This window comes from Meles meles, chromosome 5 (assembly GCF_922984935.1).
Source record: "Meles meles chromosome 5, mMelMel3.1 paternal haplotype, whole genome shotgun sequence".
In the NCBI taxonomy this organism is placed as follows: Eukaryota; Metazoa; Chordata; class Mammalia; order Carnivora; family Mustelidae; genus Meles; species Meles meles.
The window spans coordinates 60,600,309-60,619,308 of NC_060070.1; the positions used below are offsets into that span (position 1 = coordinate 60,600,309).

Sequence of the window (19,000 nt, forward strand, 5' to 3'; positions counted from 1 at the left end):
AACAAGATACTATATTGCATATGTCATTTAAGAAAAGCTAAAAAACAGTCATAAGTACATTCAAAATAGAAACACATGTTTTCTGTTACATGCAGTATACATACCTTTCCAACATGTCTCTAGTTTCATTGAGTAGTTTAATAGTGGTAACATCTCTAGGAGAAAGCCCACAGGCCTGTGAAATTAAAATGCTATACTTTAGGGTTTCAAATATTAGCACAAAGTTATGATGAAACTAATCATATTAAAAACCCCAAGAGTTCAGGAAATCTACAAGTTTATGTTTTATTAAAAATCAAGAAATGAGTTTTTTAAACTCAAGAAAACTATAAAAGTTCATATGTACAGGTGAGTACTATTTAAAGCATGAGTCAGAATCTTAGATATTGTAAATAATGTTGTAATAAACATAGGAGTGCATATATAAAATCAGTGTTTTTGTTTTTTTTTTTTTGAGTAAATACTCAATAATAGAATTACTGGCTCATACAATACACACATACATATACATGCATGGGAATATTACACAGCCATAAAAAAGGACGAGAAGATACCGTTTAAGACAACATAGATGGACGTAGAGGGTATTGTGTTAAGTGAAGTATGGAAAAAAATACAATATGGTATCACTCATATGTGGAACACAAAGAAATGAATGAAACAAGAAGCAGAATATGATCTATAAATATCGAGAACAAACTGATGGTTGCAGAGGGGAGGGTTGTGAAGGGCTGGGCAAAACGAGTGAAGGGAGTGAGAGATAAAGCCTCCAGTCATGTAATAAGTAAGTCATGAGAATAAAAAGCACAGCATCAGGAATATAATCAATAATATTATAATAGGGAGATATGGGGACAGATAGAAATTATACTTGTGGTATAGCATAATGTATAGGTTTATGGGATCACTTTTTTTTTTTAAAGATTTTTATTTATTTATTTGACAGATAGAGATCACAAGTATGCAGAGAGGCAGGCAGAGAGAGAGAGGAAGAAGCAGGCTCCCTGCTGAACAGGGAGCCCGATGTGGGGCTGGGATCACTATTTGTAATTATGAAACTAACGTAACATTGTGTGTCAACAATACTAAAAAAATGAGTCAATGTGAAATTATACTTTGTAAGACCCTTGTTTATTTGGCCCCTCTTGAGCACATTTCTAGAATATACTCACAAAGAAAAAGAGTCCTTTGAAATTCCAGAGGCCTGGGATTTTTTTTTTTCCTTAATTGGTAAAACATTTTATCAAAATCTCCATGTCTTTTTTCATCAAGTCTAGTCTAGTCTGGGGCTCTGTGTGTCCCTTCAGTCTAAAGTTTCAGGGTTTAATTCAGTTCAGGTAAAATTGGGTCTGTCATTCCTTTCTTCACCTGTTCTTTGAACCATTTTCTTTTTTAGTTCCACTGTTGAATTTTAAAATTTGGAAACTGTTTTATCATTCCAGAAAGTTTTTTTAATATTGCATCTTCTTGAGAAGAATTTATAAGTTTTCTCCTTTTTCTTTCATTAATTCTGTTTCATCTATTTGCTTATTCAGTTTAGCCTCTATCCTGTAGGTCATGGGGTTCCCCTAAATGGCTGCAACCCTTTTTTTGGCCAAGTCATGAAGGCAAGGTCTCTGGACACCCAAACAGGACTATCTTTGGGGATGGAAATACAGCTGGCATTGAAATCCATGGTAGTCTTTGTTCTAAGGGGGTCTCTAGGACAAGGTATAGCTTAGAAGCCTCTTGGGTTTAAGGTTTCTCCAATTGCCAAGTGAGATATTCTTCTCTTAACTGTAAAGAAAGGTATAACCTGCTTACATATGAAAAAAACCCAAATATTTTAAAATGAGATATATAACCTGCAATCTTTGACATTTTTCTTTTTTAAATTTTATTTATCTCTACACCCAATGTGGGGCTCAAACTCATGACCTGAGATCAAGAGCTGCATGTTCCACTGACGGAGCCAGACAGGTGCTCCAACATTTTTCTTATTCTTAATCAATGAATTATTTAAATCACAACTGCCCAGGACACACCTCTATGAGCAACACCATAGTTGATAACTGTTAGATCAGGCCTTAGTTGTTTCTCAAGTGAATGACCAAAATTTCCTTTAGTCCATTTTGATATTGCCTTCATTGATTTATTTAAAAAGCAGATTGTGTAATTGTGGTATTGGCCTGGTTAAAATTTGTCTTTTTCTATAAATTGAAGTTCATGATCTTGATCATGATCTTGTCCTAGCTATCAGCTCTATCTTCTGCTACTTGGTCTCATATAATATAGTTTAGCCACATAAACTGAACTTGTCTCATGAGTTCCTCCGAATATAATGAACAGGTTTTATTCATTTCTATATGAATCATATATCACAGTGTCTTTCACATAACTAATACTCAATAAAAATTTGCTGAAATCTAAAATTATGTTTCTAATTAGAAATCAGTCATAATTGCTGTTTGTTTTCTAAATTAATGAAGTTTTATTTAAGTTATTGGAATACATGCCTTTTATTTTATTTTCTTTAAAGATTTTATTTATTTATTTGACAGAGAGAGAGAGACAGCAAGAGAGGGAACACAAGCAGGAGAAGTGGGAGAGGGAGAAGCAGGCTTCTAGCTGAGCAGGGAGCCCGATGCAGGGCTCAATGCGGGGCTCGATCCCAGGACCCTGAGATCATGACCTGAGCCGAAGACAGATGCTTACGACTGAGCCACCCAGGTCCCCCGGGATACAGGCCTTTTAATCACGAATCTTTCAAGAACCTCAGAAATCTAAATTTCAAGAGATAGTAAAAAAATTTTTAAGATATAGAATAACTGGTTTGGTTAAATGGTTATGAATTAATCACCTGAACTGCTAATGGAGTTTCTTCATCTGGCATCATATAGTGGCATAATAAAGATTTGGATCCATCTTTATTAATCCAAGAAGAAGATTTATGCTGTTCAACTAGATTTCTGATTTCTTTTAGTTTTTGTTCCAAGTCCAAAAGAGACAAAGAATGTTTAAGAGAAACGCTAGAAACAGAGAAAAGGGAATTGGGATAAATTGAAACTATACAACACATCCTATACACACTCTTTTTTAAACAGATTACTCTTTGAGATCCAGTCAAACCTGAAACTGCTGACTAAAATCACTAGAGTAGATTAAGAAATCAGTCATCAGTTAAGTGTCATTATTACAGAGCCACATCAAGTCTTGGTGTAGATTGCACAAGAAAATTTCCACTGTAATTATAGATAGTTATAGTATAAATGGAAGATAAAAGGCTCAGAGGCAGATTTTAAAGTAGGTATTTTATGTTATGACCCAAATATTTCTGGTTTGTTTGGAAGTCAATAAATAATTAAACATTAAACCTGTTCCCTTAGTATCAAAAGGTTGGCACTAATGCAGAAAATGGATTCACAATGCAGTATCTCAGGGCTGTGTCTATATAAGGTTACAAAGAATTTTACAAACTACCATTTGTCAAATCACCAGCTTCACTAGAACAATTCTAATTTTTCTTTTATTCACCAGAATCAGGAAGTCAGAGAAGCCAAAGCAAAATGCCTTACCTTCCTAAAATCTTCTGCACAGCTTGTTTAATGACTGTGATCAATTCTGTTAGGCCTATTATTAAAGGAAAAACAAACATAAAAGCCTTGTTCACTTTAAATTCCTCAATAATAAAAATGAACAAATTAAAATCAGTTTCCAGGTCACAAATAATCTCACCATCTCCAAGGAGGTGCTGAATACTTGACAAATATTGCTGTTGGACATCTGGGGGAGCAAGAACTGTCTGTACAAAATAGAAACAAGGTTAAATTATCTAATATTATTAGTAAATAATATTTACTTACTATAAGTAAAAACTATATAAGTTTACTATAAAGTATAACTTGAGCTGAGATTTTTCAGGACCTGAAATGATAGAAAAAATAATATTCTTTAACCTAACAAAAAGTCTAGTTTCAAAATATGAAAAATGATGCTAGAAGTTTATAATCACATGAAATATAAAGATACTTATTTTATAGAAATTATCAGGGTAAGTAATATTCAGTTAAATCCAGTTAAATCTTAATACAAAGGGCATTATGTATGTTAAGTCTATGAAACTTACAGTGCCATTTTTGCCAACTGCTGCATTATCCAGGTAAATATATCCACCAATTATGTTTAACTGGACTCGCAAAAGAACCACCAGCATACAAGTACTGTATACTGCTACGATACTTCTTGTGAAACCTTCACAGAGAAAAGATAACCATTTGGTACTATTATTAAAATAAACAAATAAGTAAAATCACTAACTATCCCTATGGTTATTCTTTTTTACAAGATGACTTTAAGAAATACATTTGCAGGGGCGCCTGGGTGGCTCAGTGGGTTAAAGCCTCTGCCTTCGGCTCAGGTGATGATCTCAGGGTCCTGGGATCGAGCCCCACATTGGGCTCTCTGCTCAGCAGGGAGCCTGCTTCCCCTCCTTTCTCTCTGCCTGTCTCTCTGCCTACTTGTGATCTCTCTCTCTGTCAAATAAATAAATAAAACCTTTAAAAAAAAAAAGAAATCATTTGCAACTGTTTCAAGTACAAAAATACATCAATTCACAATATTCATTGTCTATCTCCTTATAACTTGTTTAATGTAAATTAGGTATAATATCTTAATTGAAACAATAACTAATAAAAGCAATAATCAATATATTGAGTAAAGAGTTTATATTATTAGCTTAGAAAGGAGAACACAAAAAACCTGGGGAACACTGAGATTTGCAGCCTCAGAACTCTGAGCTGTTCAGGGAGCTAGCTGAGAGCTGAGAGTAGAGGGCTGAGCATGGAAGAACTCCAGTTTGCAATAGCAGGTAAAGGAGGCTGAGACCATCTAAGGGCTGGAGAAAGGTACAGATGGGGGACACCCAGAGACTAGCTTCACAGCAGCCTGGGACAGTGTTCAAAACAGAGGAGAAAGCAAAGGTGTTAAATGCTGCCAAGAGGTCTAGAAGGAGGAAAATGTCTGGTAGATTTAGTAACACAGAAGTTACTATTGGTGCTTGTGAGATATGTTTGGGTGGAGACACAGAAGTAGAGGAGTCAGGCTTTAGGGTGTCAAGGAATGAGTGGGAAGGAAGAACGTAGAAATCTTATATAAGGGGTGGTTGAAATAGAGTACTATAAAGGCTTAATTTATTTTTAAATAGGCAAAGCTAAAGCATGATTTAGTTGATAAGGATCATATGAATGGATGGGAAAATGTAGGGATGCTTGGTAGTATAAAGTACTGAGACCTGTGTGTATAACCTGTATACACTATATACTCTGCCCCTCCCTGTCTCCTCACGCACTCTTTCTCTCCCTCTCTCTCTCTCAAAAAAAGAGGCATAATATTGTAGGTATCAGTACCAAATGTAGGCATATGTGGTCTAGGACAGGTTTACATATCATAATAACAACAACAGTAATACTACCACCACCGCTAATATTTCCTGAATACTTTCTAGGACCAGATATTGGTCAACTTGCTTTATGAGAATTATTTAATGTGGACAACTTTATGAGGTAGAAAAGGGTCATCCACATAAAAGAGTGAGTATAAAAATTTGCCTTTATATGTATTTTAAAGATACGCTATCACATAAAGTAGGAAGACTTACTTATTATCTTCAGATCCTCCCATATTTCCAACTTGTTTGAAGGCCTAATGAAGAAAATATAAAGAATAGTAATCAGGTAATCTAATAGAAAACTTAGAACTTTATTATCTTTATAATTAACTTTATTTTATTATAGGATAACTATAGGAACTATGGGAAACAAAGCCCACAAAATATATTAAGTATAGTAAAAAAAGAACTGTAATTTCAGTAACCCATGATAACAACCATTTTCACAGGGCACCTGAGTATCTCAAAGCGTCTTCCTTCAGTCCAGGCCATGATCTCAGAGTCCTGGGATTGAGCTCAGTACTGGGCTCCCGGCTCAGAGGAGTCTGCTTCTCCTCTGCTTCTGCCTCTTCCCTCTGCTTATGCTTGCTCTCTCTCTCAAATAAATAAATAAAATCTTAAAAAACAAAACAAAACAAAACCCACAATCATTTTCACTAGTGTATTGGTATATATCCTTCTGGTTTTTATCCTCCTTCTGAGCATATGCATATATACCATAAAATCATATAGGAAAATCAAGAAAATTGTTTATTTCTTTCCCTCATTTACCATTTCACAAATAATAAAGCATGTCAGTAATCCTTCAAAGGTAAATAATAGTTTTTCGTTTTAAAATATCATTATAAACATAAGAATTTATATATATGTATATATATAAATGTATATTTAATGTTTGACTCACTGTATTTATTATTCTTATTGGTGTTCAAATTGCCCGTCTTTGACCCAATATTGTGGGTGCTATTTCAGATTGGTTCCTGAATCCTTTTGACATTACCCTACTAGTTTTTGATCGCTTCCTTGCTTACTGACAAGAAAAGTTGTTCTGGGTTCACCTTTTTTTTTTTTTTTAAAAGATTTATTTATTTATTTGAGAGAGAGAGAGTGCATAAGTGGGGAGAGGGAAGGGACAGGGGGACAGGGAGAAAAAGAAATCTCAACCAGATACCCCCATTGAGCATGGAGTCCTTTGTGGAGCTAGATCTCAGAACCCTGAGAACATGACCTGAGCCAAAATCAAGAGTTGGACACTCAACCAACTGAGCAACCCAGCACTCCATGGGTTCATCTTGTTCAATTTTTGCTACAGACCTGAAATCACCCTTTCTCCAAGAGTCCTGCTTCCAGGACGCCTTTGGTTCAGGTCAAGATCCCAGGGTCCTGGGTTGGAGTCCTGTAGCAGGCAGCCTGCTTCTCCTTCTGCCGGCCACTCCCCCTGCTTGTGCTCCTGCTCTCTCTCTAACAAATAAATAAATAAAATCTTAAAAAAAAAAAAAAAAAGAGTCCTGCTTCTTTGTAGCAGAAAATGATAGTCTGTAACTACAATCTCTGATTAAGGATATTAATTGCTACTAAGCCCTTTTGGTAGACTAAGCTAGTAACTGTGTTAAAACTACAGGGGTTTTAAACTTCATCTCCTTGATCTTACATCTATTTCTTTTTGCCTATACTAGCAATCAATGAAACCAATGTAATTACTAATTTGCTTCATCCTTCCCTCTATGAACAACAGTCTCAGAACAGCAATAGCAATATTGAAGAGTTTTAAGGATTTTGTACTTGGTATAGTGTCTATCTTTGTGGTTATAACAGCAACTACACATTTAGGTTGGTTTATTTTACCATCTCTTTCTAGACATTGTTTTGTAAACACTAAATTTAGTTTTATAAATATGTAAAACATTTACATGGTTCCAAATTCAAATTTACACAGCGCAGTATATTCAAGTAAGTCTGTTCTCTCCCTTCTTCATAGGTGACTATTAAAAATTTTTTACTTTAACTTACCATTGTTTTGCCTTATATATAAAATTTGCCCTCTTAGATAAATGGTAGCATACTATACACATTTTCTGTAGCTTTAAAGTATATATATAACAATATATCCTGGAGATCATTCCATAGGAATACACAGATAATAGCAATCTTTTTTTTTTTTTTTTCCCATGGCATAGTGCTCCACTGTGTGGATATAGCACATAGATGGAGTTCAGTGCTTTTCAAACCATCTACATGGAAGGACTGATTTTCTTTTTCTTTTTTATTTCCAATCTGTCACAGACTAGTACTTTTGTAAAATACAATAAAAATAAATTAGAAGGAAAATGAAATTAAAAAACCACAAAGATATATAAACTACAAACCCATATTCTTTATTATTATATTTAGACATAAATCTACATTTTAGTAAAAAGTTGAGTTACCATTACAGTTGTGGCATGTAACTAGCTTCTTATCTTTCTTTGCCATTGAACTGACTCTAGAGTTCAGTTATCCCCTTCCTAGATGACACAGGTTCAAGACATATGGTGTACCTCCTGCAACTGTCCTTAAATCATGAAATAAGGAAAATCATTTCCTTATTTAAACACGTTTGTAAGGGCTCAAGCCCCTCTTTATGCAAATATTTTTCAAAAGGACATTTTTATCCCAAACTACAAACAGTAATTTTATGTCAAAAGAAAGGCAAGAAAAAAAATAGCATTGAGAGACTTAAAAAGGAAACAGTAAGTAAGGAATAATAAACTCAGGAATTTAAGAAATTTTGTGTACTAAGAAAAGAGGAATGACACCTCTTCTTGAAAGCTGTCCAGGGTTATCCATCAAAATAAATCCCTTTCTTCTTTAGCCTCCCACATTTTCTGCCCACATTTTGCTTTCACTTTTTATCGTAGACTAAACAGAATATGTCTTGAATTATGATAATTTGTCATATACTCCCTTCTTTGGGTGACAAAGTCTTAAAGGGAAAGAGATCTTAATTATCTCAAATATTCCAAAACATAGGCAACACAGGGCCTTGTAGGAAACAGTCACTAAGAGGGAAGAATGCTACTATATTTATTACGTCTGTTATTATGTTGCTTTTATAAAGTGCTATTCACTTATTTCATTTGTCTTAGTTTCCTAGTAAGACTAAAACTTAAGGCAATTAAAACCTATTTCTGTTCTTTATCTACTTCTTACATATATTTTTCCTTTTCTTTGAAGATTTATTTATTTGAGACAGACTGAATGGGGGGAGGGGCAGAGAGAGAGAGGAAGAGGGGGAGAAGCTAACTCCCTGCTGAGCATGGAACCCCATGCAGGGTTCCATCTCACCACCTTGAGATCATGACCTGAGCCAAAAATCAAGAGTCGGACACTCAACCAACTGAGCCACTCAGGTGCCCCATGTACATATTTCTTTACCTTCTACTTATGTACCCATAGGTGGTAATTAAGCATTCATTTGACCAAGAGAAATCTGCTTTCATGTTTCTTATGTATATAATTATATGAACTAATTTATAAGCTAAACTTTATAACTATTGAGTGGTGAAAATGCATCATCCTCTACAAATGATAAAATTTGTATGACTAGCATTATACTTTAATCAGATTAAAAAAAATCCCAAGTAAACAAATCCATTGTTATTTTGGGAAGAATTCTCTGAATAGAGAAAATGATTTTAAAGAAATTTTCTAGCTTGTTATTTAACCTGAGTAGTAAATTCTTCTCTGAAAAATACAGATGATAATAATATCTGCCTCACAAGGATATTGTGAAAATGAAATGGAAGCATATATATAAGATGTTTAGTCCTGGGCTCAGCATAGGGAGACCCTCTAGAAATAGTATTTCCTTCTCCCTGGCTATTGGAAGGTAATTACAAGGGAAGTGAATATTTCAGTAAGGTCACAATGATTAAAATTTATTTACTGAAAACATTTCCCTTCATCTGTTCATTAAAATAAAATAAAATAAAACATTTCCCTTCATCTTGTTCATTTCCCTTCATCTTGCCATTTTCTTCTGGAAGTCTCCTCAATGAACACAGCATCACACTAAATTACAAAATCCCAACACATGCTGTACTCCATATATAAAGTCCTATGTGTAAAAAGTGCTTTGCGCTCAGAGAACTGTGATGGTAAGGTAAATTATTATTATTGTACACTCATGTTATATTTGCACTCCATTTTGTTAATAATATAAAATATAAATTCATATACCTTTCTCAAAATGTTCACATTCTACCTATTGTACTGTAAACTCTTTAAGAAGCACAATGTTTAACATAACTTAGCTTCACAACATCTGGTTCAGAAACACATTCTATAAGCACTCAATAATTACATTTCTGAATAAGGCCAAAGTGATAAAAGATCTATTTATATGAAAACCAGAATACACATAAATATTGTTGACCTAAATATATATATTGTTGGCCTCCTTTGTGCACCAAGGTAGAGCAAAAATACATAGAAAAAATAGAATGAATTTAGTGACAAAGTCACTAAGTATTTTTTTCTAAATGAGTATATTACAAGCATCAATTAGAAAAATAAGGAAACAAAGATGTTTGAAAAATATTTCAGTTCATTCTATAAATTTAAGTGACCTGTATAAACAAAAAATGATGTTAACTTGCATTTACCTGTTTTTTAGCAGAGCGGTTAGGCTCTCAGAATTGAGTTGTTGCATCAAGGCCTCTCTCAGTGTCGGAAGCATGGACAACACTGTGATGCAAACAGAAAATAAAAAAGGTCGCAAGTGAAATGACTGCCTTCACTGAGAAACGCACGTTGTTTTAGGCTATATGATTGGACTAACAACTAGCAAGGGTTGGGAGGGAATGTCAGAGGTAGAGTTTCAAGTTGTTATTATTAAAAATAAGAAAAACTGAGTTTATGCTAATAAATCATTTATCTGCTTACATTAAGTGACAGAATTATATATATACTATGACTATAGCAATGTAAACCTACAAGAAAGAATGGGAAGAATTATACTGAGATGTGAAAAGTGGTGGTCTCTGGATGGTGGAATAATAATAATTATCTCTTTTTCTCTTCTTTTCTGTACTCTCCACATTTTTTTTTAAAGATTTTATTTTTTTTTATTTATTTGACAGAAAGAGAGAGATCACAAGCAGGCAGAGAGGCAAAGCAGAGAGAGCAGGGGAAGCAGGCTCCCCACTGAGCAGAGAGCCCAATGCAGGGCTCAATCCCAGGACCCTGGGATCATGACCTGAGCTGAAGGCAGAGGCTTAACCCACTGAGCCACCCCGGCACCCCACATTTTTTTTTTTTTTACAGTGAATTTATTTCTGATATAATAAAATGATCAAAACAACATTTATATCTTTATACTTTGTTTCATATTTTATTTCTATTTTTAGAAAAGTTTATTAAATATTACAAAGCAGTAAGCATGTACTGAAACATAGACAAAAGTGCATCAGGCTGGGAATTAAGAACCGCTGAGTTGTACTTTGGTTTTGCCAAAGGTTATTGCCTGTAACTCCCCAAGAATAACATTAAGACACAGTGCTCTATGGAAAAAAAGACTGCATGTAATTTATAGAAGGTACTTGATTTATGGTTCCAGCATGGTATAAGAAAAGTTGGAGAAATGCACATATAATAATTTAAAATGAGTTTCTAACACTAAATAAGTAATGATAACAAAATGAAAAAATATCAAGAGATCACAAATACCACATTCTAAAAGGGAAAAACTTCAGTGTGTGATTTTTATTTCTTGACTAGGTAAGACATATTAATTACAAAACCCGTATTATTTTTTTCTATAGAACATTTAGCTTTTAGCCTATTCTAGACATCTATTTCAGTGCTGTACATGGAGCTTCAGTGTATTTCCTCAAGCCGTATGATTAGATCACCTAAGTCATTTAATTTAGATTAACTGAAGTCGCAGCTCAGAGCCAGTGTAAAAGGTAGCTTATCTCAGCGTATTTGGTACAAATGCCTAGCCCAAATGTGATATGTTAGCCAACCAAGAAAAATTAAGGTTTAGTGTCCTACATACAGAAAATGGAGTTAGTAAGGAACTAATTTAAAGATCATGACGTAAAACAACACGATTTGAGAGGAGTCTCTTCAACAATTCTGAAAGATAAGAGCGTTGCACTTTCCCTTTCAGCCCATTCAACTGAAGACAAGTCAATTCTTTTCTTCCAGGCAGTTTTGTAAAAAACACGGAACAACTATGTGTCTGTACCTAGTTGAATGCAGCATTCACGTTTTCCTTTAGCCATCTGGTCTCTATGATAAATAGGCCCCAGTCCAACCACAAATCACAAGACAACCCTTCACCAGCTATGAAATCGGTGTGACCCTGAGCAAGTTATTTAACCCCCCAGTGCCTCTGTTTTCTCTGTAAACTGAGGATAACTTTGGATCTTATAGAATTGCTGTAAGGTTTAACTGAGACATATAAAGCATTTAGAATATTTGCACATGAGAATGCTCAGTGTTAGCCATTATTATTATCCTTGTTTGGCCTTTTCTGACACATTCCAGTTTGTATCTTCTTCTTCTTCTTCTTTTTTTAAAATTTATTTATTTGAGAGAAAGAGAAAGCATGAGTAGGAGGGGCAGAGGGAGAGAGAGAATCTCAGGAAGACTCTGCACTTAGCATTGAGCCCTCCCTGGGGCTGGATCTCATGAGGCTGAGGTTCTGACCTGAGCTGAAACCAAGTGTTGGGTGTTTAACCAACTGTGCCACTCAGGCACCCCTCCAGTTTGTATCTTCTTAACATATGAGAGGCAGAAATGGACCTGCACTCTGACGACTCCAGAGCATGATGCAACCACCTGTGATCTGAATCAGATTTTATTTTTGCGGTCTAAGATTAAATTAGTACTTCTAGAAATCATATTGAAGTCTTTATAACCAGTTTGTACTCAACTAGAACTCCCAAACCTTAGTCATATATCCTGCTTGCAAGCAAGCTTAGATAATTGTGTATCTGTACAACTGACTTTTAATGCAGAACAATTCATTTATCCCAGCCTAGCACTGTCATATATAAATTTTATAAGTATCTCTCCTGAATATTCAGTAAAAATCATGAAGAAGATAAAGCCACAGGGCAGAATACGGAAACATTTTATTAGATGGTATCTTTCAAGTTGGGGCCAACTTTTTGGGTAAAAAAATGAGTCATATTTACCTAAAGCTACTAAATTTGATTTAAATGCAGTATATCCACTGCACCTTATTCAAAAGGATAGAAATTTAATCATATGATTTATAACCCCATTATCAATTTTTGAGCATACCAGAAAGCTAATTTGGCAAGTGTTGCAGTGAATTTCTATTTGGCTCCTACCATATTTTACTTTTAATTACCTATCTGCAGCCATTTATTCATCTGAGGATTGTGATGGTCATGGAAATGTGCCACCAAATCTGCTAGGAGGAGCATGGTTGGCTGGCAGCCCAGCTGTGACCCCTTTGGATCCATTACCATGTCTGCACCGCTCCCAGACAATGAGAGTGGTGTGGTGATACTAACAGAGATCCATTCCAGAGAGCTTTGACTTAAGGACACCCCACTGGCCTGCCAAAACTTTCTTGAAACTGTGCTATAGGCTGAAACTCTTCTTATCTAATCTTCTTTCCTTCTCCCTTTCCATTCAGTGTGAGACTTGCACTATGGTCTGAAAGCTTCCCTCGCCTCCTTCTGCTCCCTCCCCTTTGTTTTTGCAGGTGTTCCTCCCCCCAATGTATCTCTTGCACATCTAATCCCATCTTAGCATCTGTTTACCAGGGAACCCAAACTGACACAAGAGTACATGTCAAATTGAGATGTATTTGCAGACTCTAGACTACCTTTTTCTATTTTCTGAAAATTTGAGTAATAACCAGAAATGCACTGTACTTATTTTCTAAAAATTCATCAACATGTCTTTGATAGCATTACTTCATTGAATGCTGAATATCAATTTAAAGAACTATGTAACTTTTTTTTTTCCCTTTTAAGTAGGCTCCACATCCAGTATGGAGCCCAACGCAGAGCTTGAACTCATGACCCTGAGATCAAGACCTGATCCAAGATCAAAAGTCAGATGCTTAACTGACTGAGCCACTCAGGCGCCCCAAGAATTATGTAACTTTTAAAAGTTATCATTGGGGCGCCTGGGTGGCTCAGTGGGTTAAGGCCTCTGCCTTCGGCTCGGGTCATGGTCTCAGGGTCCTGGGATCGAGCCCCGCATCGGGCTCTCTACTCGGCGGGGAGCCTGCTTCCTCCTCTCTCTCTGCCTGCCTCTCCGCCTACTTGTGATCTCTCTCTGTCAAATAAATAAATTAAAAAATTAAAAAAAATAGTTTAAAAGTTATCATTTACTGAGTATTTATTATGCACCAAGCACTTTACATGCATTATCTCTTCACATTCTATAAAACATTTATGAAGTGGGTTTTATGATCATTTTATAGAAGAGAGAATTGAGATATAGATTTGCCCAGAGATAAGGGATATTATAAGGAAAACCTAGGAACTCACTGTTTTTAAAAAAAATTTTATTTTATTTAAATTCAATTAATTAATATATAGTGTATTATTAGTTTCAGAGGTAGAGTTCAGTGATTCATCAACTGCATATTAACACCTAGTGTTCATTACATCACATGCCCTCCTAATGTGTTTTACCTGAGTTGTCATCACATGCAGTATTGATGATCACTATTTGCTTTATAGAATGAAGTATTATTATTATACTAAATTTTTTTTTTTTTTTTTTTTTTTTTTTTTTTTTTTTTTTTTCTCATTTTATTTATTTTTTCAGCGTATCAGTATTCATTCTTTTTGCACAACACCCAGTGCTCCATGCAAAACGTGCCCTCCCCATTACCCACCACCTGTTCCCCCAACCTCCCACCCCTGACCCTTCAAAACCCTCAGGTTGCCCCAACCTCCCACCCCTGACCCTTCAAAACCCTCAGGTTGTTTTTTCGCTTCCCCTCCCCAATGTCCGTAGCCCGCTCCCCCTCCCCCAATCCCACCTCCCCGCAGCAACCCCCAGTTTGTTTTGTGAGATTAAGAGTCATTTATGCTTTGTCTCCCTCCCAATCCCATCTTGTTTCATTTATTCTTCTCCTATCTCCTACCCCCCCATGTTGCTTCTCCATGTCCTCATATCAGGGAGATCATATGATAGTTGTCTTTCTCCAATTGACTTATTTCACTAAGCATGATACGCTCTAGTTCCATCCACGTCGTCGCAAATGGCAAGATTTCATTTCTTTTGATGGCTGCATAGTATTCCATTGTGTATATATACCACATCTTCTTTATCCATTCATCTGTTGATGGACATCTAGGTTCTTTCCATAGTCTGGCTATTGTAGACATTGCTGCTATAAACATTCGGGTACACGTGCCCCTTCGGATCACTATGTTTGTATCTTTAGGGTAAATACCCAGTAGTGCAATTGCTGGGTCATAGGGTAGTTCTATTTAAAGTCCTTTAAACTCAGAAAAAAATTCTGCTTTCAAAAGTAAATAAAGAGAACCTACCTTTACAAATTCTTTCTAAATTAACTGTTCTTAAAAGAAGTGTTAGAGAAAAGATTAGGCTTTTTTTTTTCCTAAGGATTTTATTTATTTGATAGAGATCACAAGTAGGCAGAGAGGCAGGCAGAGAGAGAGAGGAAGGGAAGCAGGCTCCCCGCTGAGCAGAGAGCCCAATGCGGGGCTGGGGCTCAATCCCAGGACCCTTAGATCAGGACTTGAGCTGAAGGTAGAGGCTTTAACCCACTGAGCCACCCAGGCACCCCAGAAAAGATTAAGCTTTAAACAATAACAAAGAAAAACAGGCTTGACATGGATTTGAGAACTGATTCTTTAAGGGGTTATACCGGTTATAAAGTCTATTCCCTTCAAATGTGAGCAGTTGACTTTGTTATGGCATTCCCCCAGTAGATTTCCAACTCTGGAGGTTAAATCATTACCATTAATTCATGATGAGTAGTGTATTCTTCTGTGCTGCACTCATGGGTTTGTAGCTACCTACTGTAAGTTTAACACACTCAGGAATTTTTACTGCAGCTATTAGGCTTAATGGAATTAGGCTTAGCCTTACAGCCTTACTTCCCACTACTCTTACATTGCTCATTCTGCTCTAGCTACATAACCCTTTTGCATTCTTGAGTGTCAAGTCCGTTCCCATTGAAGGCATTCTGCATGGCTTCCTCCATTGAATCATTTGGTTTTCTTCAAATGTCACCTCCTCAAAGAGGCCTGACTCTCCTGATTGCCATTTCTTAAAGAACCGCTCCCTTACACATCTTTATTCTCCTTATAGCAGCCATCACTGCCTTAAGTTATTTATATGCTGTTTGTCATTTGTTACTCTCATTAGCATATAAATTCTAAATGTCAGGGATTTTTTTAAAATCAGTCTCCTTATTTCCCCAGCACTAGGTACCCCAAGTATTTGCTGAATGAATAAATAAGCTGAATGAACAAGCATTTATTGTATATTGCATATTAGCTTATACTGATTTTTAAAAATCAACATTTAATGATGTATTTCAGTTAAATCATATAAATCCTTTTGCCTTTTCGTCTTTGGTCCTGGAGGTATGCAAATTAATATAAATCATCAAGTAACTTTATATACATGTATAAATATTTCTCTTTGCCTTACCTGTCATATTGCAAGTCCTCTGGTTACTTTCAAAATGATACTGTCTTCTTGCTTGAGCAATGTACTCTGCAGCTTCTCTTTCTTGTATTTCTCTGATTTTCTTTTGTCCATATTTTCCCAGGATATATACTCCTAAAATTATTTTTTAAAACAAACAAGTATGTTAATTAGGGTGGTAAAAATTCCAAACGGTATTTTTAACGTGTTTCATCCAAATATAAGGTTTATATCAATGAAGAGTTAAAAATCACAACTTTTAAAAATCTAAATTAAAGACTTACATAGGAATTGTGACCTATGGAAGGTCACAATAAGGAAAAGTAGATAGGCATTTTAACAGCCAATGATGGGTACATAAAGCTAGGTCTGAAGAAAACAGAAAGGAATTAAGTGTACAAAGTCTGGCAATGCCTTTAATAGTGAAGTGGAGATATTCTAAGTGTTCAGCAATAAGGGACTGTTAAGTAAATTATGGTCTATCCATAAAAAAATTTTGTGAAATCTTATGTGACTATTAAAAACTGCATTGCTAAATTAGCCAACAACTCAAGGAAATATCCATATATATTGTTAGTTTATAAAATAAGATCTTGATGTCTCCCTTTTTAACATAAGTAGATACATGGAAAAAACATAAACTATAATCGTTGTTGAACAGTAAGATAGTAGCTGATCTTTCTCTTCTATTTGCTTCTTTCCATCTTCCATATTTTCTTCAGTCAACATATAATACTTTTTTAAAATGTAAGATATTTATTTATGTATTTATTTAAAGATAAAAAGAATACAAGAAAGGTAGGTAGCCAGACAGACATCGAAAACTAGCACTTTCAGTGGAAAGGGAAAGGGAAGAAGGTACAGAAATTCCTAAATTATAACACCACAGCACAAAAATATAGGTGGGGTCATAAGGCCTATAATTTTGTTGAGGGCACAGAATTTATTAGCTAAAATATGGGATTCAGAATCATCTATATACTCGAGGGGCTGCCTGCATCTGACCTGAAGATAATAGATATTGATGGTTATGGCACCATTTAGGTAGGTAACTTGAAGCAAGTCTCTTCTTCTCTCTGTATCTAATTTTTTTCATCCATAAAATGACAGGCTGGGATTGTAAGGTGCTTTAAAAGTTTCTTCTGTAGCTATGGCTTTATTTATGAATAATGGAAACAATCACTAAATACCTCAAAAAATGGGAGTGCAAGGTAGCTTAGTCTGTTAAGTGTCCAACTCTTGGTTTCAGCCCAGGTCATGACCTCAGGGTTGTAAGATCAAGCCCTGCATTGGTGTCTGCACTCAGCTTGGACTCTGCTTGAGATTCTCTCCCCCTCCCCCTTCCAGGTCTCTGCCTTCACTATCTATCTATCTAAAAACAAAACCAAAAATAATCCTCCCTCCACCCTCCAAATTAATGTAAAATGTTTTGAGATTTCCTTTCAGAACATCGCTTGTAAAGCAAAACATCTTCTAGTCTTTCTACATTATAAATTCGTTTTTTTTTTTTTTTTTTTTTCCAAACTGTCTTTTAGTTGTTTTCTTTTTCTGGACAAAAATCCCTGGAATACAACTATATACCAGATTACTAGGTTAATAATTTCAGTAAGTGTTTGAAAATAATCTATTATCACTGCTCAAAATCTAAAAAGACCCCATCAAATCCTGCTAGTCTGATTCTATTTCAGAAATATTTTCTAAATTTTGCCACTTTATTCCAACTTCTTTACCATTGTCTCCATTCAGATTCTGAGTAATGCTCTTAAGAACTGGTTTCCAGCTTCCTCCTCTCCTCTTTTCTTCTGTTCTCACACCTTTCCAATCCACCTTTCATATGCCAAGTCATTTTCTAAAATTTAAATCTGACTACATATTCCTGTGATTAGAATTCTTCAACACCCTGCCACCTTTTCTTAGCATGGATTCCCTGTTCCACTTAACATCAGAATTACTTGAAGGCCTGTTAAAAAACATAGCTTTTAAGGGAGTTCCCCAAAATCATCCCCAAATATCTTGTCTTATACAATACTGCATCCCCAATACATAATATTGTTACACAGAGGAAGCTCAATAAATACTAGCTGGATAACTGATGAATAAATAAACTGGTCTGGACCAGAAGAATCAGAATCTGAGAAAGAAAACTATGTTTTTGGATGCCTGGGTGGCTCTGTTGGTTAAGCAGCTGCCTTTGGCTCAGGTCATGATCCCAGGACCCTGCTCAGCGGGGAGCCTGCCTCTCCTTCCACCTGAGACTTACCCAGCTTACGTGCATTGTCTGCCAAATAAATAAATAAAATCTTTAAAAAAAGAGAAAATTCTATGTTTCTATTAAGCCCCTAAAGTGATTTTTATCATAGAAAATTGAGAAGCACTGGTGCCCAAGATAATGTCCAGATTCAGTAGAATGGCACAATATAGAAGGCCCTTCACAAACTGCACTCAGGCTAGTTTTCCAAATACATCTTTTGCTCCTCCCTATTTATTCCCTGTTCTTAACCAGAGCGAAATACACTGACTCATCACAAGCAATATATCTGAATCTGTTGAATATCCCTTTTTCCAGCTGTGCCCCATTCTTTTGCTAGCTGTACAACTTGACTCAAGTGAATTCCTGAGTGAAGCCTGCCAGACATCTTCACATTTATTTCTCTCTCCTCTAAATCCCCACAGCACCAGCTCTACTATGGTACTCTATTATGGTATCATCACTATACTACTTTTGTTTATTTCCGTTTCTGCTTTCCAGTCAGCACCAAGAGTTCCTCAGTGTCAAGAACTGTCTTATTCCTTTGTATTCCCAGAGCCTGATATAGTGGGAAGAGACACTCACTCTTACTCAGATATTTGTTGAATGAAAAAATGGAAAACTAAAGAGACCAAAAATTATAGGGATTAAGATATAAATTATAA

The 19,000-nt window shown here is 35.5% G+C and overlaps 1 protein-coding gene across 1 annotated transcript in view; it reads right to left on the bottom strand.

Annotated features, from left to right (window-relative positions):
• Positions 1-19,000, bottom strand: part of PEX3 (peroxisomal biogenesis factor 3) — a 32,965-nt gene that overhangs the window by 10,129 nt on the left and 3,836 nt on the right. Inside the window, exons 2-9 of the mRNA XM_046006413.1 lie at positions 16,091-16,222; positions 10,069-10,150; positions 5,636-5,679; positions 4,106-4,230; positions 3,715-3,781; positions 3,555-3,609; positions 2,840-3,008; positions 105-175 (exon numbers count right to left, since the gene is read on the bottom strand). Of these exons, the coding sequence (XP_045862369.1) occupies positions 105-175; positions 2,840-3,008; positions 3,555-3,609; positions 3,715-3,781; positions 4,106-4,230; positions 5,636-5,679; positions 10,069-10,150; positions 16,091-16,222 (745 nt within the window). The remainder of the gene's footprint in view (positions 1-104; positions 176-2,839; positions 3,009-3,554; positions 3,610-3,714; positions 3,782-4,105; positions 4,231-5,635; positions 5,680-10,068; positions 10,151-16,090; positions 16,223-19,000) is intronic.